General features: G+C 47.8%; 1 protein-coding gene across 1 annotated transcript in view; it reads right to left on the bottom strand.

The window, feature by feature from the left end:
• Positions 1–723: 723 nt before the first annotated feature.
• Positions 724–27,048, bottom strand: part of RAMP1 (receptor activity modifying protein 1) — a 91,024-nt gene continuing 64,699 nt past the window's right edge. Inside the window, exon 3 of the mRNA XM_069103193.1 lies at positions 724–1,547. Within this exon, the coding sequence (XP_068959294.1) occupies positions 1,292–1,547 (256 nt within the window). The 3' untranslated portion in view covers positions 724–1,291. The remainder of the gene's footprint in view (positions 1,548–27,048) is intronic.

Raw genomic sequence — 27,048 nt, 5'->3', positions numbered from 1 at the left:
TTTCCTAGGCTTTCTGCTAACCAAATTGCACCAGGTGCTAAATTCTTTGTCAAGTCTCTGTGAAGGACTTACTATGTGCAAGGATTTCAGGATCATAGATTTTGAACCAGAAGGCACTTTCGTGGTTATCTAGTCCACCCTCCCTTTTTTACAGATGAGAAACTGAGATATAGAAAGGCCCAGTGAGTTGTCCAAAGTGAAACAGATGGTAAACATCAGAAATGGGATTTGAACCCTGGTTCTCTGATTCCAGAGTCAATACTACTTGCATTGGGCCATGCTGCCTCCCATGTTTGTCAAATGGAATGGAAGTGGACTGAAGAGTAGCCCTAACAAAATGGCGGATGGCAAGAATGCCTACAAACAATGGTGTTTTGACAGAATGCGCGGGGTGCTGGTAGAAGCATGGTTTTGATGTCAGAAGGCCAGTAACCGAGGAGTGACCTTAGGCAGGTCACCTCTCTGAGCCTCTGCTTCCTCCTCTGTAGAATGAGAATAGCAGGCATGCTTCTTATCTTCCACAGTTATTTAGATGACTAATTTAGGTACATTGTAACTGTAAATCTCTACATAAAGGAGAGTTGTTATCATCTCACCTATGTATGCCAACAATGCCAGGATTTATCAGGGTGGCAGGGGACCGCTCACCCGCATAAGCCAAACTGCTGATACCCCTTCCTACCCCAACTGGAAAGTCCCAGAGTGAGCAGACGCATTTCCATATTTGAGACTATATCTTTTAATCACCTAAACACAGCTTGTTCGTTGTATACAGCATGATAAAATATTTCATACATTGGAAACGTCATGAGGCCAGAGGATCACATCTGGAGACTGAACACTTCAAGACAAAGGGCTGACCAAAGACTTCCCAAGGAATAATTTATACTTGCAACATCTCTCCTTGACGGAACCTTGGCCAACTTGAACCAATCTGTTAGACCCTGTTGGTTGAGTCAAGATGGGGCTCATGTCAAACTTGATTCTCAAATCTGTCAGCAACTGAAAAATATTGTTAGCATTCTCAAGGGGCATGTGTTGTTTAGAGGAAATGAAGAGGACTGTTTGCAGTCTGTGTTCACACTGTCTTCCACGATGCTTCCTTATCTCTGCCCGCCCACCCACTATATTGCAGGGAATAAGCCCCCTCATTAGAAAAGCTGTCACTGTACCATGTGAAAGTGGTACCTCCTCCCACCTCCTTCCCAGCATGCCCCGGAGTCTGACTGCCCCACAGGCTCAGGGCATGATGGCAGCGGTGTGAGTGCCCCCACCCTGGGCTGGCGAGGCCTTACACGATGCCCTCGTTCCGCTGGCTCTTGTACACCACCAGCGCCGTGCCAAGCAGAGTCACCAAGATGGGGGCGATGATGAAGGGGCAGAGGATGTTGCTGGGCGGGTCTTTCAGGACCCTTCCCGTGGCAGGGCAGTCTCGGAAGTAGTGCCTGTGAATGGCCAGGAAGAAGTCGTTCACCTGGTGGTTGGGCCAGTAGCAGTCCAGTTTCTCAGCAATGAGGTAGGTGCAGTTGGTGACCTCTCGGTAACTCCTGCAAGAGAAAGGGCGATCAGTCGGAGAGAATAGAAGGGGTGGACCAGGGGCTCTGCAGGCCTCTTTGCCCAGGGCACCTGGGGTACAATCCCCTTCTCCTGCTTCCAGAATCTGTCCCCAGGGGGCTGCCTTCTCCCATTCAAACAGAAGTTTGCTGAAGGCAGGGAGACTATTTTGCTAGTATCTGAACTTCCAGCTTTTAGCACAGAGCTGGGCACACATCAAGGGCTTACTAAACGTTCTCGCTCTCTCTGTCTCTCTCCCTCAGTTCCCCAGGTCTGAGCTTTTACCTTCTGGGATGTGGAGTCAGAAGACCTGAGTTCAAGTCCCTCAGTCATTTAAGACTTAGATAACCTTGGGTGAGTCATTTTCTCTCTGGGCCTCAGTTTCCTTATGTGCTATGTTGGGGGAAGTTGGTCACCTCTCCATCCTGTGACAGGTCCTGACTTCCTAGAATGGTTCAGATGGGGGTGGGGGCTGGTGGTCTGTGCTTCCCCTCCACTCTTCCTGTGAAATGATCCCTCTGCTCCTCCATCTCTGGTGCCTGACTCCACCTGCCATTTTTCCATGCTCACCTAGCTGCCAGCTCTATTGGACATTTATCAGATTAAACCCCAGGGGGTTGATAAGGACCCATAACTTGGTGTTCTGACAAGGCCAGACCAAGTGGATCCCCCACTATCCTCTCACTTAGCCCTACCTCGGCCCCACAGGTCTCCCCTCCCCAGTGTGACACCACGTTTCGACCCCTGGATTTGGAGGGCAGGGACTCAGATCTTAGCCTGTCATTTACCACCTGGTGATTTGGGGCCAATCCCCTCCCTGCTCCCAGCCTCGGCCCCTTGTCTGTAAAATGCCAAGGCTGGGCTGGCTGACCTCTTGGCTGGCCTTGGAGGGTCGTCCCCATCGGGTAATCCTCTCCCTTTGGCCCCAGGAGGCCACATCTTGTTAATGAGCCCCTATTTCAGCCTCATGTCAATGTATTCTAGGGCTCCATTTACTGTCCCTGTAACTTTCCAAACCAAAATACAGAAACACCTGCCTTCCCCATTTATTTCAATGTGCTGCCTTCCCACTAGTGAGAATGTAATGCAATGACTGTCTTCAGTTATACACACACACACAGTACACACATATACATACATATGTAGATATATATAAGTGTATGTATATATGTTTGTGTGTGTATATAATATACACATGTATGTGTGTATCACTAGTCCTTTGGGGCAGCTAGGTGGCACAATGGATAGAAAGCTTGGCTTGGAGTAAGGAAGACCTGAGCTAAAATTCAACCTCAGATATTTACTCGCTGTGTGACCCTGGGCAAGTCACTTGACCCTGTTTGCCTCAGTTTCCTTATCTGTACAATGAGCTGGAAAAGGGAATGGCCAACCACTCCAGTGTCTTTCCAAGGAAATCCCAAAAGGGCCATGAAGAGCTGGACATTACTGAATGACTGAACCACAGCAAGATTATGGAGGCTTCATAATATCAGCACTTGCTTTGATATATCAATTCATTTAAATTCAATGCAACAAATGTTTGTTGAGTACCTGCTATGGGTCAAAAATACTCCCCTAGGTAGTACGGATTCAAAGAAAAAAAATGAAGCTATGGCATCCTCTGGAGGTTTATGTGGAACCATGATCTCTTTGCTCTGGGTGTTGCCATGGGTGCCCCTGTCACATCAGAGAGGGAATTCTCATTCAGGATGGAGTGGAAGTAATGTCCCTCCAGCAGCCAGGAGGTGAAGGGGGCAGCTAGGTGGCCCTGCAGTGTATAGGGTACCTAGCCTCGAGTCAGGAAGACCCGAGTTCAAATCGGGCCTCAGACACTTACCCTGGGCAAGTCACATTACCCTGTTTGCCTCAGTTTCTTCATCTATAAAATGAACTGAAGAAGGAAATGGCCAAACCACTCCTGTAACTTTGCCAAAGAAAACCCCAAAGAATCAGACACAAATGAAAATGACTAGACAGCCTTTTCTCTGCTATACATTTGATTCAAGTCAGCAAACATTCACCAGCCCCCCACATGCAGAGAGCACTGTGCTAGCCCCCAGGAGGAAGACCCTGGTCTAGGCCAGTAGCAGGATTGTCCGTGTCCATCCACAGAGATGACCACCCTGCCATGGAACATGTGGTCAGCTCTGCCCCTGCAGACATGGGTGACCTTGGGCAGATGACTTTCCTTTTCTGTGCCTCCAATTTCTCTCCTGTGGACAGATGACCCCTGGGGGCCCTCCCAGCTCCAAGTTCATGAACTTCTGAAGCTCCAATAGGATTATCAGAGACTTGGCACCTTCCAGAAAAAAAACCAGGTTTTAGTTAGGTCAAGGAGGCCACAAAGTTCGAGGCTCCCGGTCCAGGAAACGCCCTAATCCCCAAAGTTCCCAGCCCCATGACTTCATTCCTGCTCGGTCACATTTCAAATAAGCAGCGCTCCCTCCCTCGCCCCCCGCTGGCTGGGCCCTGTTTGCTGAGAAAACAACCCCAAACAATGGAGCATCTTATTTGGAGAAGGGATGCCTGGGGCCTAAGCTCAGCCTGGATCTGCTGGTGCCTGGGAGCCAGCCATAAGGCGGGGATGCAAAAGTTCAGGAACCCAGGTCCAGGAATGACAAAATCTCTGAGACTGAAAGAGCTTCAAAGGCCATCTGGCCCAACCTTGATCCAACCTGGAAGCCCCTCTACAACACCCCCAATAAATGGTCCTTGAAGACCTCTGGGGACGGGGAGCTCACTACCTCCAGTGTCAAGCTGGTCTGGCATAGCTCTGATGGTTGGGAAGATTTTCCTTAGTCTTTGGGTAGCTAGGTGGCCTAGTGGATAGTGCAGGCGACTTCAAGGCAGGAACACTTGAGTTCGAATCTCACCTCAGACACCAGTGGTGAAGTCACTTGACCACACCTCTCTCAGACTCAGTTTTTCTTCCCTGAAAAGTGGGGCCAACAATCTCCCCTGCTTACAGGGCTGTTGGGAATATCAGATGAGATAACCAGGTGCCTTCATGGACACCTGCCCTTCTGGGCTCTGCCTTCTGGGCCTCAGGGTATTATATGGGGTCACTGGGCCTTGCCAAAGACCCTGCAAATACCTGAAGTGGCCTGTTTTGGTTTTTTAAGATAAACAGGCTCAGGGCTCTCCTGTAAGGCAGAGGTTAGCAATACAAGGCTTTTCTGCCTCAAAGGTCACTCCTGACCCAGTTCTCCTGTCCTTGAGGCAGATGTCCCTGTGGATTGGTGAGGGACACTCAGAAATGGCTAACGGGAGGGTTTTCTCTTCCTAGAACATTTTTTTAAAGTTTATTTTGGCGGGGGGGGGGGGGGGAGGCAATTGGGGTTAAGTGACTTGCCCAGGGTCACACAGCTAGTAAGCGTCTGAGGTCAGATTTGAACTCAGGCCCTTGTGACTTAAGGGTCAGTGCTTTCTCCACTGAGCCACCTTGCTGTCCCTAGAACATTTCTACTCACATGAAGTCACCCCAGGCTCTACTCTATCCCGAAACAGGGAGAGTCACAGGCTATAGGGACCTCAAATGCAACAACTCATTTGCTTCCCCTCCAGCCTTCCAGGGTCACCGAGCCTTTCTTGGACTCTGCCTTCCCCCACTATCCTGTTGGGCACCAAGTCTTCTCAGGTCAGTGAGCTGTCTCAAATCCTCGAGCCTGGGTGAGGCCTCAGACCTCCTTGTCTGGGCTGTCATATGTGAACAGGAGTCCTGGGGAAGGACCCCCTCCCAACTTCGAGCAACTGCCCTCCCCAAATCTGTAGGGGGCTAGGACTCCCAGGGCCTCTGGGGCTTGGTCTCACACACCCATACCACTGGGCCCCCCAAGAATCACACAATGTTGCTATCTCTTGAGAGAAGCAGTCCTTAGCCTTTTTTATATTCTAGGCCCCTTGGCAGTCTTGTGAGGCCTGTGGAGCCCTTTCTCTTTGGTGGGGGGGGGGGTTAGTCATAACTGAGGGACATGCTAAGTATCAGACAGAAATTAGTGAAAATAAAGATGTCATTTTTTTCTCCATTCAAGTTCAGAAACCAATGGAAATCCATTCATGGTCCCATGGCCCCACATTAGGAGCTTTCAAATGAAAGACAGAGATTTGTCAATGAGTTAGATAAGGGAAGGGTGGAGTTTTAGCTGGGGCCTAAAGGAAGTCAGAGAGGTCAGTAAGCGGAGAGGAGGAGGAAGAGTGTCCCAGGTGCTGGGTGACGGTCAGAGAAAATGCCTAGAGCTCAGAGAGGGAGCATCTTGTGCTCAGAACAGCCAGGAGGCGGGGGTCCCTGGATGGAAGCGTAAGACCAGAAGGGCAGAAGATGGAAGCAATTCATGTTTATGTTTTGTTTCCCTCAGAACAAGCCCGGGAGAGAGAGAAAAGAATTCTCTTGGAGCTCACTCTGCAGATTGGAGGGAGGCAGGGCCAGAAGGGATGTGCGGTAGATAAAGGATTATATCTGGAGCCAGGAAGACTTGGTTTAAATCCCAAGTCTCACCATCTCTATGACCTGGAGTCAGTGACTTGGGCTTCCGTGGGACTCAGCTGCTTCATATGTAAAATAACAGGGATTAGTCTACAAGAGCCTCTCATGACCCCTCCACTTCCAGATCTATAGATCCGAAATCAACCACTGTGGGCCTCAGTTTCCTCATCCATAAAATGGCCTTTGAGATCTCCCCTAACTCCAAATCTTTGATCCTGTTAAGTGACTTGCCTAAGGCACTTAATAACTCAGCTATTAAGGAACAAAGTAAAAGGCTCATGTCCCTCTCTCCCTTCCTCACCTCTGTCCCCCCTATCCCCCAACACACAGAACTTCTCCCTTTGGCATTAGTCAATGGTTTTTCTGGGAGTGATATAGACACAGCAACAGATACATGATTTTTCTTGGAAAAAATAAGCACAGCCCTTGACTGAGATGGGAGAGAACATGGAATTCCCCAAGAGGCAGCCTTGGGAGCTCTCCAGCTGCCAAGTCCCCAGAATCTCTGAAGAGATGCGGGCTGTCCTTGACACTAGTGTGTCCCAGTACCTCATGTCCTCACAGGGACAACAGACCAGGGCTGAGCTATTCTGGGGCCCCCCGCAGCGTCTGAAGTCTGTCCTGTGGGCTCACAGTGTCACCAGTGCCCAAGATAGCCTCTGACGTGAGGTTGGCTGCTCCTTTCATTCCATTTATTTATACCCTGGTGACAGCTGAAAATGGCAATAAATCAGGGGACCTCTATGGGGTGGGTCATCGTGCCATCTGTCAAGTTTCTCCCCCTTGGAGGGAAAACCTTAATCCTGGAAAACGTTCCCTTGCAGGAGTCCCCACCGGAGCCTTGGAGGGAGGATCCAGCCATGCAGGACACGTCCTGGGCACAGGACAAGGCGCTGATGCGCTGGCGACTCTGCCTCGTTAGGAGGAGAGAGAGCCCTTGCTTTAATCCAGCTTTTCTGGTTGCTCCTAAGTGTCTCAAAATTGCCCTTTTTTGGCCAAAACTTTCCAGCCTTGGCCCCAAAGCAAGATCGTTTGGAATGTCCCTGATGAGTGTGGTTGAGAGTACTTCCTCTCCATCTCGTGAAAGGAAAAGGACCAAAAGAAAAAAGCCCTGGTCACTGGGTCCCCAGGCTGCTGTGAATGAGGCAAGTCTAACTGGTGATTAATGAATTACACGTGGGTCCAGGCAGTATTCCACATGGTGCTGGGCTGGAGGCCGGGAGATCTGGGTTCAAGTCCCACTTCAGACACTGGCTGACTTAGGAAGTCACTTCCCCTCTCTCACTTTTTCATCTGTAAAATGGGGTTAAGTATCCTTTTGCAACCTCATCAGGCCTCCCTCACTTAAATCCAATTCACTTGTGTGTCATGGTCACCTGTCCACCATGCGGTCCTCTTCCAGAACCAAGGGCAAGCAGCATCAGCAACTGGCAAGGTGGTGGGGGAGGAAAGGGCTTCGTAAACCTTTAAGCGTTAGAAAAATGGGAGTAAGTGTTGGTATCCACCTTCCCCCAATTTCCCAGATTCCTGTCTGGGTAGCATTCTCCCTTCCGGGAAGTGCAAACATCTGAAAACTCCCGAAACCCATTTGAACACCGAGAGGGCAGGGGCCATAGTTTGCTTGCCTTTGTGGGAGTCATGACAAGCAAACTATAACATATTACAGAACGGGAATTGAGCAGAAGAAAGGATACCAAGCCAGAAATGTACGAAGGGTGACAGTCGGCACCGAATAAACGCTCATTGATTGCTTGACTAATTGTGTGACAAAAGAGATGGGCTGGTCATGTGAAGAGAGTGAGACAACTAGAGCACAGCAGGGGGCTTCTCTGTATGCCAGGAGAACAAAACAATCAATGAAAGATAACTGGATTTAGGCTCAGCAAGTCCTGGGTTCTAATCCTGCCTTAGACACTCACTTGTGTAACCCTGAAAAAAGTCTCTTCATTACTGTCAGCCTCAGTTTCCTCACTGGTAAATGAGAGAGTTGGACCCAATGGGCTCTTAAATCTCTTTCAGTTTTAAATCTATGATCACAAGATAAGTCACTTAGAAACTCTGTGTCTCAGTCTCCTCATCTGTAAAATAAGGGGAGAGAATTTGGAATAAATGACCTGATCCCATGGTCCTATGTGTCAAGTACTAGATATACGGTTACCAAAATGAAATGGTTCCTGCTTTCAAAGAACTTAGATTTTATTGATAAAGACATCTACACTTAAAAATATAGACAAGCAATGGACCAGGGCTTTGGGATTAGAGTTAGGACTTTATTGGTATAGGGGACCCCCAGAGGAGGACCTCTCTCTACCAACATTCAGGCAGTGCCTTCTCTCTGTACTTCAGAGACTCAGAGTTGCCTAGAGAGGGTACTGGGGGATTCATGACTTGCCTGTCCAAAGTCACACAGCCAGGATGGATCAGAGGCAACCTGGGTTCAACTTCCCTGGTTCCAAGGCTGGCTTTATAGCCATTGTACCACCCTTTAAAATGCTTTAGAAATGTGACTGAATGAAAAACCTGGAAAGACTTACATGAACTGATGCTGAGGGAAGTGAGCAGAACCAGGAGAATATTGTACACAGTAACTGCAACATTGTGTAATGACCAACTTTGATAGACTTAGCTTTTCTCAGCAATATAAGGATCCAAGACAATTCCAAAAGACTCATGATGGAAAATGCCATCCACATCCAGGGAAAGAACTGTGGAGAGTGAACGCAGAAGGAAGCAGACTATTTTTTCTTTTTGTTGTTTTTTCTTTCTTGAATCTCTGTGATTCTTCTTTCACAACATGACTAATGTAGGAACATGTTTAATATGATTTTACCCATATAGCCTATATTAGATTGCATGCTGTCTTGGGGAGCAGGAGGAAATACAGAACTCAAAATCTCATAGAAGTGAATGTTGAAAATGAAAAACAAATAAATAAAATAAGAAAAAGAAATGTGACTGTCGATTGGTATGTGGCTGGTCCCCTTGCACACAGTAGGTTCTTCCTAAGTACTCTGCTGTTGGGGAGGTACAAAGCATTTTGAGAACTAGAATGCATGGAAGGGTGGGGCAGGAGGTAATTTTATCATTGGGAATTCCCTCCTCTGGTGGGAGCTTTGTCTGGATTTCTGAATCAAAACAGTTAATATTTCTTCCAAGAGCAAGCATCTTAGTCTCTTTGTGTGGTGGCAATCTGACCCAATATGTTTTCAATCTGTCAGAGACCAGATCCTTACCTCATCTGACCAAGATTTGTTCTGTATAGTAACCGGGTGGGGGAGGGGAAGATTGTGTTACTTTGGGACAATGACCCATCCTGACAAGCAGCTTGGGTTTTCTGACCTCAAGTCTCTGGGAAATGCTGATGAGGTTTGGGGGGGGAGGGCGGCTGATGCCCTGAGAAGCTCAAGGGGGCAGCAAGAGAAGGTGGATTCCCAGGGATTAACTTTTCCTGATAGGAGCACATCTGTGCAGGCCAAAATGATGATGAAATCCAACACTTAGATCCAAAGCCAATCAATGGCCGTGTCCTATGGAATCTTTCTTTCCATCATTTCTCCCATCTGTTTCCTTCTCCTAACTCCTGAAGCTGCCACCCATCATGCTTCTCACCTGGACTATTTCAGTAGCCTCCTTGGGCCTCCCTCCAGCCACTGCCCTCTCCAATCCCTCCTCCACATAGCTGCCAACATCATCTTCCTAAAGCCCATGTGTGGCCATATCCCTCTTCTGCTCAGGAATCCTTGGTGGCTCCCTGCCATCTCAGGGAGAAAATGAATTCCTCAGCTTGGCTTTCAGAGCTGTCTGCTGTCGGGTTCCAGTCTCCCTTTCCAGACTCTTCAGCCATGCTTGTTTCTTCCTCCCCTCCAGGCACCACCTCCATGTTTCTAGCCAAACTGTCTGACTCCATGTTCTCTGCACTTGGCCCTTCTTGCCTTTGCAAAGGCCTGATCCATCCATGCCTGGAACCCTCTCCTGTTTCCTGCTCTGTATCCTTCCTGCAGGACCCAGCTCACAGTCACCTGCCCCAGCCAAGTCTTTCCTCATCCGTCAGGCATCTATGCTCTCACCCTCCTCCTCCAGAGTCTTGTCTGTGCTTCCTGGTTGTATCCCCCAAGGAGAAAGTAAGCTCCCTGCGGCCAGGAGCTACTTCCTGCTTTTGCCTTGAGTTTCTCTGTGGCCTCCCCCGGCGCCTGGTGCATGGTGGGCACTTACTAGATGTTTGTTGGACAAGACTGTGTTCTTCTCGTTCTCTGGAAGCTTTCTGGAGACAATGAGAGATCCATCCTCTGGTCTCATGACCCTGCACTTTGGAATGAAACAAGCCCTGGTGAAGGATGAGATGCGTTGGCTGGACAACTATTTCCTCTTTGGTTATTTTGGAGAGCACAGTCCAGCCGAGTTCCCCGGAGCCATGCACTGAAGGGACATTCTTAGGATTCTGGGCCATGAGTCCAGGCCAACATGAGCGGGGACAGGAAGGGTGAGGTAATGCCAGATGAAAATACAGGAGCTGGGCAGGCAAAGAAGGCTTCCCCCGGGGGGCCATGTGCCCAGCCCTGGGAATGGTCCAATTGCAAATGCACAGTTTACATTGAGTTTCTGGGGGACTCAAATTGGAACTAAGGCAGACCCCTGGCTAGCTGCTGCACTAAGAAACACAGACTGAGAGGTCTTCTACCATGGGCTGGGGCAGACTCGGAGGATCTGAGTTCAAATTCTAGCTCTGCCAATTACTACCTGCGGTGATCTTGGACAAGGTGGTTAACCTCTCCAGGCCTCAGTTTCCCCATGTGTAAAATGAGGAGTTCAGATTAAGTGACCTCAAAGGTCACTCTAAATCTATAGTCCTGTAAATGTAAGAGTGGTCAATGTCAGACCGGCTTAGCTCTAGAATTCTTCAGGGCCACCATGGTGAAACAATGGAACATGGCTTACAAGCAAGGAGATTGATTTGGAGGCAGGGAAGAGACACAGGGATCGACTGTAACTAGGGGTATATATCTGTGTCAAAAGAGGGAGCTGCCTGTCTCCCTGAGAGGAGAGTTCCTTGACCAGAGTTTCTTAACCTGGGGTCTGTGAAATTGTTTAAAAAAATATTCTGATAATTATATTTTGATGTAATTGGTTTTCTTTTCATTATTCTGTATTGTATTCTATGGATTTAAACACACTATTATAAGAAAGGGTCCAAAGGATTCACCAGACTGCCAAAGGGGACCATGTCACAAAGAAGGGGAAGACCCCAGCTCTAGACAAGGATGGCTGGAGAGAGAGGACTTTGCACTCTCTGGGGGGAGTGGGTTGAGGCCCTCCTGGGGCCAAAGATGTTAACGGCAAGGAGAAAGAACAGCCCCAATAACCCTGCCCCACTCTCTCTTCTTGGCCTCATTTTCCAAACATCAGCACCCTGGGGCAAGGCCCTGCTTGCTCCGCCCTAGGGCCAGATCTCACCGAAGAGGGCTGAATTTGGAGAGAGGAATGAGCAAAAATCTCGGAGGCTTCCTTCCCTCACAGAGCATGGGCTTCCCTTCTTCTGGTAAGCAGAGGAAGGCCCTGAGTGGGAAGGTCGAGCCCAAGACCAAGCCATCCTCCCTGTCGTGTGTGGCCCAATTACGGGGGCTTTTGTGCATCTCTCTTTGTTTGCTTTAAGCCCCCAGTCTCTGCGTTCAGCCTGACCCAGAGCCAGCCCCAGGGCCAGCCGAGGGGTTGGTCAGCTCATTTATCATCCATCGGCCTTGGCCTCTTCTCCGCAGATAGGGGCCCAGGATGTTTACTCTTCACATAAACAGACTTCCTGGGGGCAGCACCTTCTGGCTCCCTGTCTCAGAGTCTTGGGGTGCAGAAGATGCTGCAGAGACTCATATATGCTAGGTCTGAAGTCCCAGATGAAAATCTCTGTTTAGTCTGATGCCATCATCTTGTGACAGCTTCTTCGGTGTGCCCGGGAGGCAGGGCAGGCAGGGTGGTGGGCACAGGGAGGCTGGCACCTGGGAGGCAGGGAGGGCCCGTGGGCACAAGAAGGCTGTCTGAATTCTCTCCCTCTTCCTGCCCGCTTCAGAGTTCAAATCCTACCCAAGCCCCTTCTTGACCCCTAACTTGTAGGCATCTGCTCCCCATAAATTCCTTTGTATCTATTCCCTGTGTGCTTTTCTCCCTTGGTAGAATTCTGAGGGCAGGAGCGTTTTCCTTCTTTGTCTCTATAACCCTTACAACCAGCACAATGTCTGACACAGAACGTTTGCTTTGCAAATGCCAGATGAAAGCCCATACAAAGACTCAACATAAGGACATGGAAGGAAGCCCTGAAAATTTCTAAAACGTTTGTAGCTTCACTCAGATCCCCCCCAGTACGGAAAAGCCATCCAGCGCATCCCTCAGATTCATGCCAGGAAAGCAGGGCATTGAGCCAGCCAGCTCGAGGTCACAACAGTCATATGCATACGGCTCTGAGGCACTTCACACACTCCATCTCCGCTCATGCAGACTGATGGCAACCCAGTGAGGTCAAGAGTGTTAGCTCCATTTTACAGAGAGGGGCTCCGAATTCTGGATCTGAATCTGGACCTGACTCCACAGGGGGAGCAGAGTTTCTTTCTGCTTATCCTGACTCTCTCACTGACTTGCTTTGTGACCTTGAACAGATTTGCACCCAGGTCCTTTGGATCCAGAGCTAGGGCTGGGCAGTACCCCACTCTGAGTTATCCATCCCGCTGAGGAGGACGGGAATGTCAGCTACATAGTAACACCTCACTTATTGGGATTTCTTAGAGATGAAGACCGATCAGAATGAGAGGTAAATAAAAATAAATAAAGAAATAAGGGGAAGTGTGGCATAATGTATAAGGACCCAGCCTCAGAGCCGGAAGGTCTGTGTGATCTTGGGCATGGGCCCCTAGAAAACTGTCTTCAGGGGTTCCTAACCTGAGCCCTGTGTTTGTTAAAAAAAATCTTGATAACTATAATTCAACAATTTTTCCTTTATGAGTATTTGCATTTTAGTCTATACATTTAAACAATTCTCTTGGGCAGGGGTCCCAGGCATCCCCAGGCTGCCCTGGGGTTCCATGGTACAAGAAAGGTTAATAACTCCTCTAGGACTCTAAAGGGGCAGGTGCCAGCCTGCCCCAGTGGAGGGAGGTTTCTTTTCCATGAGCTCCCCATGTACAGCTGCAGGTCCATTTCTGTCTCTACAATTTAGCTACTTTTAAGTAAACACACAGTAGGTGTTTAATAGCAGCTTGAACCCTGCTGAAAACTCAATGTGTGAATCTGTTCTTTCAGTCGAGGGGCATGGAGAGGGTTAAGAACATTTCCAGGGAGTAGGATAAGCTCCCAGCTCGCTGTCCCCCACCCCAGGACACCCACTGTGATAAATACAGTAGAATATTTGAAGGGAGCAGAAATTGTACCCAAATGATGGCTCTTAATGTGCTTGAAATAGTTCCCGCCCTCCTGCATGCTGAGCATTTCTTGGTCTTGCCCACTCCCATAGAGCACAGTAAACCTGGCTCTCCCCTCCTTGCCAGCTCCCAGGCTGCCTGCTAAGCTATGAAGAGGGGATCTCCCCTATGCCTTCCTTTACAAATAAACCCTACAGGCTTAGGCCACCTCGTCCCTTTGTGGACCCATGCAGGGAAATGAAACCGCCCACCTTGGTCACCAGGCAAGGGGCTAGGGGCTAGTGAGCTGGTGATGCCTGGGGCTGTGGTGAGCTGGGTCATCATTCCAGAGAGCCATGAGTATGGACAGAGGGTGGGGAGAGCCGGAGAGTGGCTGGGCCTGGAGCTGGAAGGAAGTCCTGATAACATCTCAGGGCAACCCTAGCCTGAAGACACATGGCCTGGAGGGCGCCTGGCGCCTCCTCCCAGGCTGCCCCAGGAGGCTCCAAGGGCCCCTCCCCATAATCAGGTTTTTCTTTTCTTTTTTTTTCATTTTTGGAAGGCAAGACAATTGGGGTTAAGTGACTTGCCCAAGGTCACAAGGCTAGTTTTGTGTTAAGTGATTGAGGTCACATTTGAACTCAGGTCCTCCTGGCTCCAGGGCCACCAAGCTGCCCCTAGAATCAGGTTTTTCAATGCATGGAATAAAATACAGAGGATTATAAAGGAAACCAGAGATATCATATATCTCCCCAGTCTGATTCATGGATCCCTGATATCTATCCACCAACCCCAGGGGAAGAACCGGCCCTAAAGTCAACCTCCAGCAAGTGCTCGCCAGCCTTGGCCTTGGAGACGGCAGGAGAGGGAATCAGCATCTTCTAGGAAATCAGTGGGAACAGAATCCTAAGACTGATTTGGAAAGGGTTTCAGAGCTCCCCCAGTCCAATCTGCACCAGACCAAGGAAGATTAGAGGCAGCCTGGTGTAGAGAAGAAAGTGCAGAGTTTGTTTGGGTCCAGGATCCGAGTTCAAATGCTGCTCTGATACTATTTGTGCAAACTTGGGTAGTAACTGAATTATTCTGTGCCTCAGATTATGGGGTATGTGTGTGTGTGTGTGTATGTGTGTGTGTATGAAGTGGACATGAGTGTGAGAGTATGTGGGGTGCATGTATGAGTGTGAATATGTGTGTGTATGTGTGCAAGTGTGTGTATATGTGTGTGTGTGTCTATGATTCTGGCATTGTAGCTAGCCAGACTCTCCAGGTACAACTGGTACCCTGTTTTTGCCCAGAGGACAGAACCAGCACCCACAGGGGTCGGTCCTTTGGAGTTAACGTTAGGGAAAAAGGTCTAATCATCAGAGCAAACCCCTAGAAGGGGGGTCTTCCTGCCGCTGAAGAGGGTCCAAATAAAAGCTTGGGGCTGCCAGGTGGCGCCATAGTGCACAGTGCTGGGCCTGGAGTCAGGAAGACTCGTCTTCCTGAGTTCAAGTCTGGCCTTAGATACGCACTAGCTGTGTGACCCTGGGCAAGTCACTTACCCCTCTTTGCTTCAGTTTCCTCATGTGTCCAATGACACGGAGAAGGACACGACAAACCATTCTAGTGTCTCTGCCAAGAAGACCCCAAAAGGGGCCGCGAAGAGTTGGACACAACTGGAAAGCAGACCAAGCCAAAGCTTTGTGAGCAGTTGGGGTCATACTGAGTGAGAGAGAGCTTGTCTCCTGGTCCCCTTAGGGTTAATGTGGTTCCGTCACTTTATTTCTGAGAGCCTGATTAATTGATGTTTGCTTGCTCAGCACAGGAAGTGTAGTGTAGCTGGTGTGAATCGGGCGGAGCAGGGAGGCAGAAGGGGATTTAGCACCTCATTGCCTCCATTTAAACTGGCCATTTCTGCCTAAATGAGTCACTTAAAATCCTTGTATTGATTTTTGGGGGTTTGTTTTGTATCACTTACATTTCCAAATACATTCCTCCTTCTAGTTCCCCAGGGGCTACTTCTGGTAGATAAGAATAAAAAAGGAAGAAAAGTCGTCCTGCAAAATCAAGCCCATCTGTGACCCCCTTTTGAGAGTATATGCACTATTTCATGCCCCCAGTCCTCCGCTTCTGCAGGTAAGGGAGGGGGATGCTAGATCACTCATCTTTTATAACCATGGGGTCATGCAGCAGCTAGGTGGTGTAGTGAATACAGCCCTGGCCCTGGAGTCAGGAGGACCTGAGTTCAAATCCAACCCTCAGATACTTGACTCCATCTGTGTGACCTTGGGCAAGTCACTTAACCCCAATTGCCCCGCCTTCCCCCCTCCAAAAAGACAAAAAACAACAACAACCCCAAAACGTCCTCACTGACAAGATGCCAGATGACCCAGCACCTCCAGTCTCTACTTTTCAAACAAATTACTTTATGGCCTGTGAATGCTTGGGGTGGTGATTGGAGAAAGGAAAGGTTGTTTGTATAGATGTGACCGCCTTGAGGGCAGGGATAATGTTTATGTTCGCCTTTGCTCTTAATACATTTTGTCTCTCCCCGCCTCCCCCCCTCCCACTGGTCTATAAGCTCCTTGAGGACAGGGAATAATTCTTTTTTTCTCCTTTGTATTCTTAACATGATGGTTAGCACAGAGTAGGTGCTTAAGAAATGCCCTCCCAGGCTAGCCATCCTTCTTTTCCTCTCCTATTCTGCTCTGGGCTCTCCAGACTTCCACACCTTGCCCTTCCAGCAGAGACCTTCCCCAATCCTGTCCCCCTATTAGAATGTAAACTCCCTGAGGGCAAGAATGCTGTGCCTGGCATATTGTAAGTGCTCAATAAATGCTCCTTGACCTGCTGGATCGAACTGAACGTTCCTGAAAATCTGGTGTGTGAATCCCTTGGTCTGGTTGACGGCATGGGGAAATTTAAGGAGTTTTTTTGGGTTTCAAAATGGATCTGGTTTTTTACCTCAAGCTCCATGGGAGAACATCTCACTTCCCTGCCAGATCTGATCACTGATGTTTCAGCAGCTGGAATCCCAAACTCTGACGCTTCTGTAATGATTCCAGACACCTGGGCTCCTGAAACTGTCCTTTACACAAACCCACTCAGACTTCTGTTCTCACTCACAAGGGGCGAGGGGCCCGCCTGTTCTGTCCTCAGAATGGACACTGGTGGTGAGGCGGGTCAAGTGGGTCAGACACTGAGAAGAAACGGGATGCCGCTGGGAGCTTTTTACAGAGGAAAGCCGCCTTTGTCTGGGCTGCTGATACAGACACTGTAAGGTAATCATCGTGTGTGTGTGTGTGTGTGTGAAACTATACACACATCTACGTAAAGGGGGCAAGTTCTGCGAGGGCAGGACTGTCTCACTTTTCTGTTTGTGCCCCTGTTTGTGCTGCTTAGCACACAGTAGGTGTGTGTGTGTGTGACTGGCACACTGTAGGTGTGTGTGGCCGGCCCATTGCTAGGCCCTGGCCCTAGCTAACAAGGGTGACCCACATATGTGTTCAACAACTGGTTTGGTCGTGACATGTAGGGCTGGAAGTGCAAAGTCAGCAAACTGCCAGCCTAACAAACTTCATCTAATCCAGAGGAACAACTTTGGCGAATATGACTGATGACGGTGTCCCTGCGGCTGCTTGGGGAGGGGCCAGGGTTGTCATGCAGACCAGCTGGTGATTGACAGCTCCTATGCCCCCCCACATCAGACCCAAGGGCAGAAACCCACAGATCTGGGCCCCTGTGTGTGTCCAGACTGCAGGCCAGGGAGCCTCCTGTGTGCCATGAGGGCTGATACTCCTCAGCATCCCCCCACCAGGATTCCGGCACCGCAGGGTCTCAGGAAATGTGCTCGATAGATAGTTCAGCTCAGTCGTGTCCGACTCTTCATGACCCCACTTGGGTTTTCTTGACAAAGATACTGGACCGGGGACAGCTGGGTGGCACATAGCGCTAGCCCTGGAGTCAGGAGGACCTGAATTCTAATCCAGCCTCAGATGCTTACTAGTTGTGTGACCCTGGGCAAGTCATTTAACCATGATTGCTTATACATACACACACACAAATACACACATACACAATATGCTAGAGGGGTTTGCCATTTCCCTCTCCAGCTCATTTTATAGATGAGAAAAACGAAGCCAACAGGGTGAAGTGACTTGCCCAGCTAGGAAATGTCTGAGGCTGGATTTGAACCTGGGTTTTTCTGACTCCAGGCTGGGCATTCTCGCTACTGCAGGGCCACCTCACTGCCTGATCTTTGATATATGTGTACATATTTATGGAGTGGGGGTGATCCTGTGGACCAAGTCCTCTGGCCCCACGAGGATGGACAGACACATTGGCCTCTCACTGAGTGCTGGCTGTGTGCCATGATGCAGCAGCCTCTGATTGGTCCTTAGGAGAGGCAGGGCCTATCAAAGACGATGGGTGTTTGGGGTAGGAATCACTGCTCCCTGGGGCCCCTCTTCATTGGCCACCTTGAGGGACACCTTTCTGCTCCCTCCTCCCCACTAGCAGACTTCGAGGCTAGGAGCCCACAGCCTGGACCTCAAGACCTGGGTGGCCTTGATTGTTCTAGACAGCCTTCCTGGTCACTGCCAGGTCACTAAATGACAATCCCGAGAAATGTATGGCTAGCCTTGATGACTAGTGAGTCTGAGAGGTCAGGACTTCCTGACTTGGTGCCTGATGCACAGAGAGAGGTGACTCATTTCTTGAGGAGAAGCTGTGTCAGTGCCAGGGAAGACTGCCAGGAGGGTCAGCCCGGGTGGCACCTCAGAGTACAGATATGAGGCGAATGTGGAATATAGTCTCACCAAGTTGTCTTTACTCTTATTATCATAGGTTACCGTTTTATATTTAAAGTATTTGTTACTGCATCCTTGTGCATAAACGCACCTGCATTTTAAACATTTCTTTTGTGGTGGAAGAAATAAATAGCTGTCCTATATCTGCTATCACTTGTGTCCATTGAACACCTTTTCTAGATGGAACCTTGTTAATCCCTTTGAGATGTTAATCCCACATCTGAGTTTTGTTTTAGAGATTTTCGCCAGAGGTCTGCTCTGGAGTAGGAACATAATGAGTGACAGACTGAGAGAAAAGCCTCTCTGAGGTCCATGTTGTGTGAGAGATAGCAACGGGTAAAGTTTCCACAGGCCTGGGAATAAGGTAAGCAAATTTAAAGGAAGCAACACTAGCTTTCTTCTCATTGGCTGTCACCAAATTTGGTGTGCAGCTATGCATAAGCGAGGATTTGAAGGATGCTTCCTTCTGACTGGGTAGAAGAGTCAAATGAATAATTATGATAATAAAAGATTGTCAACTGTAACTCTCATTGGCTGCCTCCAAATTTGGTGCAAAATGAGAGATTGGAAAACACCTTCCTCTGATAGGATACTAATTCATGGATAGTTATGGGAATGAGGGATTGAGATTGTGAGCCCACCTCCCCGACCAGTGGTGAGACAGGGGAGTGGGCCAGGTTAGGGTTAGGATAATTTGCACTCCCTAGCTGATACTCCTTGAGCTAACAGGGCTGGGCCCTTTCTCATGAGAAAGAATAAAGGACTCTTTCTGTATTCTGACGCAGACTCGGATTTTAAAAATCTGGTGGTGGTCTCTATCCCCCACAATGTGACTCCCGAATGGCCATCTCTTTTGGGGGGATGGTCCCCTGTATCCATGTGACATTTCTCTCTGTCCCTGTCTCTGTCTCTCTCTAACTCTGAATAGGGCACTTCTTGCTGCCTCCCAAAAGGCAGGATGAAAGAGATCCAGGGTATTGATGGGACAGCTCAATCACTGGCCAGGAAAGCCATGCTCAGATGCCCTGAGGGCTCCCTTATAAATTGTCCTATTATCCATAGCTCTGGAGAATGAAAATTAGATTTGAGTCAGGGGACTGGGGTGAGTCCCAGTGCCCCATATACTGGGCAAGCTACCCACCAGTAGAACTGAATGTAAACTTCAGAAGACCAGGACCTGCTGTTTTTGTCATTTAATTCCCAGTATAGTGCAGAGTGTCGGAAAAATTTTTTTTCAGATTTGTTTTTGAAAATAAAACAAAACAAGAAAACTGACTTTTTGGGGCAATATCGAAGAGCTGGTAACAAAGTAGATGTTCATAAGCTGGGGAATGGCTAAAAAATTATGGGGCAGGAAAGTAATGGAAAATTATTTCACTGCAAAAAAATGATTAATATAGAAAATATACAAAGATTTTTCTACAAATTGATGAAGTGAGTTAAGCAGAACCAGGGGAACAATATGTTTAATGACAGGAGTGTAAACAGAAAGTGCAGCAGCAAAAATCAAAAGTGAATACTGTATAGTCATGAGACTGAGCATGGCCCAGGGAAGAGCACGGAGAGTGCACCCCTCTTTCTCCTTTGCAGAAGAGGGGAGCCTGGGGCAGGGAGCACAGCATACACTGTGAGACTGGGCTGACTGTTGCTTGGGTCTTCTGAGTTGATCTTTTGGTCCTATTTTATTCTGGGAAGGCATGGCTTTCTGAGTGGAAAGGGAGAGGGATATATTGAGAAATGAGGATGGAAAAATAATTTTTAAAATGTAAAAACAAGGGGTGGCCAGGTGGCTCAGCAAGTAAGAGCACCGGCTCCAGTGTTGGGACTGGGGGTCAAATCTGGGCTCCAGCGCTTGGCACCATACCCAGAAATGGCTGGCCGTGTAACCTTGAACAAGTTACTTAACCCAGATTGCTTTAAAAAAATAAATAAAATGTAAAAACGAAAGGACAACAATAATATAACGGGAGAGGAAAGAGAGAAATGGCCTCAAAGGTGAGAAAGTCTGTCTCTGACCCCTGGTTATGTGACCCTCTGCAAGTCCCTTAACAGCCTCAGAGGCAACTCAACTCCAAGTTACTAGTATCTGCTGCTCTGCTTTGGAGCGGGGGTTTCCTTACCAGGGGCTCCCTAGAGAAATGAAATCATAAGTTGGGCACAAAAATGATAACAGCATTTTTTCATTTTTTTTTCTCTTTTAAAATTCTTTGCTGGAGAGGGTTGGGGGTTGAAGATATTTTCAAAATTTAAGGTTATATAGAAACAAAAAACATCAATGAAAATTAAATTTAAGCTAATGTGTTTATATTACTTTAGTATAAAAAAACCCTCATTAACTAGGACTGAATCATGAACATCAAAGAATATTGGCATTTTTGTTACTTTCAAATAGGGAGAGCAGCTGGAATTAGTCTAACAAGGTGATGCTCAATCAGTCACTTCAGTGAATAGACGGAACTGATTGCTGCTGATTTGTGATTTGCAGGCCATGGTTAGAACTGATTGGGCCCTCTTGATCAGAGTGCTGGAGAAAGGGCTTCAGCTCTCTGAGCCATTGCTATTCTGGCTTCATAAACAGACTTAATGAGGCTTTATGAGAATTTCCAGCTTTTCAGCAGGGGCCGTGAACATCCAGGGTCACACAACAGAGATGTGACAAAGCAGCATTGCTCTAAACAAAGGCATGTTTTCACCACACAGCCACCAGCCAGGCTAATGCGCAGGTGTGCTGTTTTCCTGAGGACACAGAGACGTCAAGGGAAGTAGATCTGTCAGGAGAGGAGCCGGGAGAGTGTTAACACCCACAAACCCACACGTGTAGACTCAGGCTTGCCACATTTTTTGATTCACTTCAACAAACATTTATCAAGTGAGCTTGATGGGGTCAATGCCATGTAGAAACAGCAGCAATTTACAGATGTTACCTCATTTGATCCTCACAGCCCTGGGAGGCAGGTGCTTCATTATCCCCATTTTATGGTTGAGGAAACTGAGGCTGAGAGGTTGGATTATTTACCCAGGGTGACACAGCCAGTAAGTATCTGTAATGAGAATGGGAGTTTGAAGATCTCCCCTGCCCCTTAACAGACGTAGGGGGGAGTGTGAAGACCTCCCCAGCTTTGGAAGTAAACTGTGCCTCCGGATAGGCTGAATGTAGTCACACGAAGCCTGTGGTGGGAGGAGTTTGCTGAAGGGAAGCAGAGCCCACAGGAAGATGGTCAGCACCAGCCAGACAGTGGGGGAGAGAGAGAGAGAGGATGCTCTGGCAGGGAGTCATAAGCTCGTGAATAGATATTGATCTTGTATTGGTTTGTGGGAAGGCTGAAGGATGCTGTGGCTCTCAGTGTTATTATGGATTCTGAATATCTTTGGTACTATGATGGAACTGGCTTATTGTTTTGGGATTAGGTTTTCTGGTGTCTAAATAAATGCTTCAGTTCTGTCCTCTACCTAGAGAATCTGGTGTATTTTGCAATCGAATGTCATGCAACATTTATAGTCATGGTCTTTATTGTGATTGTGAGTGCTGTAAATATTGCATTGGTGCTACAGTGTCCAAGGCCAGATTTGAATTCAAGTCTCCCTGACTCTAGATCTGACACCTAGAACACACCAGAACCTTGGAGGGCTTGAGCTGATAGCACTAGAGAAGTCTTCCTGCAAAGGCACAAAGACAAAAATGAAAAATAGCTCCTGTCCTCAAGCAGCTTCTATTCTTCTTGCGGGGAGGACACAAGATATAAACAGATAAATACATACCAGATAATTTGAGAAGGAAGAGAACAGTAATGTCAAATCAGAAGTGTTGGGAAAGGCTGCCCCTAGGAGGGGGCTCCTGAGTGAAGCCTCTGTTTGATAAGTGGTATAATGGGTTGTCAATTGGAGCTGGTGTCTGCAGATTAGCGCTGGGGTCCTGCTTACCATTTACCATCTGAGTGACCTTGGGCAAGTCACAACACCTCAGAAACTCCCATTCCTTATCTACAAAATGGGCAGAATAATAGTGGGTGTAATATATTACAGGGTTGAGGTGAGGGATCATTTACAACTGGCCAGATGCTGGTCTTGCAAAAGAAGTCCCCATCGCTGCCCTCAGGAAGCTCATACTCTAACAAACATATATGGTATGTATGCACCAGACAGAAGACGACCTGCCTTTGGAGGGCACTAGTCCCCAGGAAAGGTCTCATGCACAGAGGGGCTCTTGACCTGAGTCTGGATGGAACCTGGGGGTTCCAGAAGGCAGAACTGTTCTGGGGTCAAAGTTCCCCAAGGCCTTCTAATGCCTCCGCTGAATGTGACGCTCTCAGTAACTGTGGAGGGTCATGTGGACCATGAAGCAAAGGAACATAGGCTGTAAGCTCTTGGAGGGGAGGAGCCTTTCTGGCTTTGTCTCTATATCCCCGGCATCAAAGCTCAGCATCGTGTCAGGCACATGTAGGTGCTTGATAAATGCTCGCTCACTGAGTGATGGATGCCTGTCTCCTCTCCCTCCTCCCCAAGCTCTTTGGAGGCAGGAACTCTCACTTTTGTTTCTGAAGCCTTAATTCTTAGCTCAATATCATCATACAGTAGGTACTTAATAAATACTTGTGATTAACTAACTGAATGAAGAGCAGGATTCCAGAGACAAAGTCCAAGATTCTTTCCAAGATTCTCTTGTTTAAACACAGCAGGACAGGGGTTCTTAATGCTCTGGGTGGCCCTTTTTGGCCCCTTGGGCAGTATGGTGATGCCTGGAGTCCCCATCTAAAATGTGTAAGGGCATAAAACAAAATATGGAGGATTATAAAAGAAACCAAAGGTAAGTCAAAATAAAGATGGCATTTTTTTCTCATCCAAGTTCCCTGTCCCTTTGAAATCTACCCACAGACCCCTTGGGGGTCCAGAGAGCTCAGGGGAACAATGGTGACATTAAGGGAAGGTAGCTGATAGCCTTGAGGCAACAGGACATTTTTGCTCTAAAGCTGGTGAGGATGAAAGAGAGCAGCCTGACCATGCAGGCATCATAAACCAAGTTTGACACTAGCCTGGCACTCTCCAGAGGTGTGAGAGCCTGCTCCAGGCAGCCTTGCCAAGCAGAGTTCATCAGCCCAAGCCCTCCTTCTGTCCGGGGTGCCACACCGAGGGTCTCCTTTTAAAAAGGGTCTTTTGCTAGGTGGTGTAGTGAGTAAGAGCACCGGCCCCAGAGTTGGGAGGACCTGGGATTGGTTCTGGCCTGAGATACTTAACACCCACACAAAATAACTGGCCGTGTAACCTTGGGCAAGTTACTTAACCCCAAATGTTTAAAAAAAAATAAAAAGGGTCTTTTGGGGATGCCTTTTATCTCTCCATCACACCCATCGGTCCCCCCTTCCCTCTCTAGACTGAACCCTAACTTATGACAAAAATAGTCAAACATGACCGTGTGAGTCGGAAGCTGACGGTCCAGACATGATTCCAGCCTGGTGGCCTTGCCTCTGCCATGGGAAGAAGGCAGCTTTCATTAGCTCTCATGCATGACCTTTGCTGGTTTCCACTCCTCAGATTTCAGCTTCCTTTTCATAAGCTTTTTCATGTATATTGTTGGGGAGCTTCATGCCCAATGCCAGGGTGGAAGGGGGAATTTTCTAAATTAATCTCCTTGGCTTAAAACGTAAGCAAGTCCTGACTAGGAAAATCAAGAGTTCACTCAAAAACTCCCCAAGCCTTCCAGGTCCTGCTTATCAGAGAACACTCAAGACTAAGCTCCAATGGAAGAGAAGCCCTGGGCCTCAACCCAAACTGCTGATAAGGGTGTCACCTGTTTGGGTCATTGGACCCCAGCTCTCCATCTGGAGGGGGCCTCAGAGGCCGCCCAGTCCAGCCCCTCTCGTTTTACAAGGGAGGAAACTCAGGTCCAAAGTGACCTGCTAAAGTCACACAGGGAATGAAAGGGCAACAGTCAGAATTTGAACTCAGGTCACGAGGCACAGGTTGAGTACATTTTGAAGGAAGTGAAGGGAAAGGACAGAAATGAAAAAATTCTTTTGTGTTTTTTTTAAAGTGTCAAAAAAAAACAATGATTGTAGGATTATATAAATGAAATTAAACAAATATATATTAAACGCTAACTTAGTAGCATGGCCCAGTGGATAGATAGCAAGCCCTGGAACCAGAGGGGCTTGGGTTCAGGTCCCAACATGGATGCACACTGGCTTTCTGACCCTGGCCAACTCTAGGTGCTCTAGCCAACTTAAAAAAAAATTGTTTATTTACTTTTAATTTACAGCATTCAGTTCCACAATCCCTTGAGTTTCAAATTTTCTACCCCACCCATGGCGGCATGCAATCTGATATAGGTTCTACAAATACCTTCACATTGGACATTAGTCAAGTCGTAAAGAAGGATTATAACCAATGGAGTGAACAATGGGAAAGAAGGAACAAAAGAAAACACAGAAGAGGCAGAGCGAGAGTTTGCTTCCCTCTGCATCCAGACTCTGCAGCTCTTTCTCTGGATGTGGATGGCCCTCTCCATCCTGAGTCTTCTGGAGTTGTCTCATAACCCTGCATTGCTGAGCAGAGCGCAGTCTGTCAGAGTTGGTCATCACACATACGTTGTGTCTGTGATTGTGTACAGATTTCTCCTGGTTCTGCTTATCTAGATCTTGCCAACAATGCTACTGCTAAGGTCTGTATCTCAAAGAGATCAAAGAAAAAGGAAACAGACCAATATGTACAAAAATTTATAGCAGCTCTTTGTGTGCAGGCAAAGAATTGGAAATTGAGGGGATGCCAATAAATGGGAGGAATCACTGAGCAAATCGTGGTATACGATTGTGAGAGTGTTATTGTGCTACGGGAAATGACATGGGGGTGGTTTTAGGAAAAAAAACCATGGCAAGATCTATATAAGTTGATAGAAAGTGAAGCAAGAAGGATCAGGAGATGGGATGGCGAGGTAGCGCAGTGAATAGAGCATTGGCCCTGCAGTCAGGAGAACCTGAGTTCAAATCCAGCCTCAAACACTTATCCCAAAACTAGTCGTGTGACCTTGGGCAAGTCACTTGGCCCTGATTGTCCTACCTTCCCCCCTCCAAAAAAAGAAAAGGAGCAGGAGATCATTGTTCACAGTGTCAGCAGTGTTGTATGATGATCAACTGGGAAAGACGTGGCTGCTCTGATCAATGCAGTGATCCAGGACAATGCCAAAGGACTTATGATGAAAAATGCTATTAACCTCCAGAGAGAGAGAGAGCAGACGAGTTCTAAGTGCAAACTGAAATGTAGTTTTCTTGCTTTTTGTGACATGGCTAATATGGAAATGTGGTTTGCATGATTTCACATGTATAATTGATATTATTTTGCTGGTGGCAGGGGAACTCAAAATCTGAAAAGAATGTTCAAAATAAATAAATAAATCTATTATTATTAATATTATTAAAAGAGTCTGCCTCAATTTTGCAGCTGGATTTGCTCCATTTCACCTCCTTTAAGAAGGGCTCCTTCCTCAGCTGGGATTTCACTAAGGGAAAGGGGCTCCCCTTCCTTGGCCCAAGAAGATCCAAACATCAAACTGCTTTGGAGGATTGTTTCCGGAGTTGTGTCAAAAATGTCACCATCTGGTGGCCAATATTTTGGTGATGACGGAGTCTCTCAGAATTAACTGACTTAGTGCTGGAATGAGAGTCCTTCTCCCATCCTGTGCTGGAAGTCTTCCCAGGCTGGTAGGACAAAGGTCATGGGTTCAAATCCCAGCCAAGCTGTTTAATAGTGGCATGAATTTTAGAATTCATGAATTTTAGCCTTGCCCATAGTAGGCACTTCATAAATGTTTACTGACTGGCTGAACAAGCCCGGGATCAGCGGGAAGGAAAGAGCAAGGCTTGTGCTCCTCTGGCTATGAGCTCATTCCCTCTTGCCTCCATTTAAGGGTCTGGCTCTGCCCAAAAAAACCCAGGTAAGGGTAAATAACTAAAGCTGGCATGGAATTGACACCCCCCAGAAACCCAAGACAACACTGTCTGTGTTTATCTGCTCCTCTGTCACCCAGGACATGACCGCTGTGAACACATTGCCTCACATACCTATTAAACAGTCCTCCCTGGATGCTCAAATCTTGGGTGAATGGCGTGGGTCATTTGAGTGCAGACTTCTCTTCCCCTATCATCTCTCTGAGTAGCAGATTATACTCTTTTCTGCCTATGGATCAGGTGGGGTCACTCCTCTCCTCAAATACCTTCAATGACTCCCTATTATTTCCCATAGTAAGGTTCAAACTGTATATTACCAAGCCCCATCTGATCTACTATTACTCTCCACCCCCCACTTGATGTTTCAGTCAAACTGAACACCTCTGCCCCCAGCCCTGAGTCTCAGTCCTGCCTAGGATCCTCGTGTCTCCATGTCTATCTGCTGAAAGCCCAGATCAAATGCCAGATACTTTTAGGGAGTCTTCCTTGACCCCGTGGCTGACAATAGTCTTCCCTGATAGGTAGACTTCAGAGTGCAAGTAGGTTTGTCCCTCTTCAACATGTATCTTTTAGCGTTAAGTATTACAGTCACCTCTGTCAATGACTTAGCCCCTCCCCCAACCTATCAACTCCATGAGGACAGAGACTGTGTGCTATTTAAACTTTGTATCCCTCTCAACCCACAGCAAAATGCTCTATATACAGTAGGTGTTTGATGAATTTTAGTGGCTATTGATTATTTTCAACTATTTAACTAAAAACCTAATGAGGAAAATAAGCTTAGGGCAGCTAGTGGTACAGTGGATAGAGGACCCATCCTGGAGTCAGGAGGACCTGAGCTCAAATCCAGCCTGAGACAGGAAGGAAGGAAGGAAGGAAGGAAGGAAGGAAGGAAGGAAGGAAGG

Source organism: Petaurus breviceps, unplaced genomic scaffold (assembly GCF_028583685.1).
Source record: "Petaurus breviceps papuanus isolate PSGF00001 unplaced genomic scaffold, PetGlider_PUasm1.0 567, whole genome shotgun sequence".
NCBI classification, from domain to species: domain Eukaryota; kingdom Metazoa; phylum Chordata; class Mammalia; order Diprotodontia; family Petauridae; genus Petaurus; species Petaurus breviceps.
Note: the sequence above shows the minus strand (reverse complement) of the source record. Positions and strands in the feature narration are given on the sequence as shown.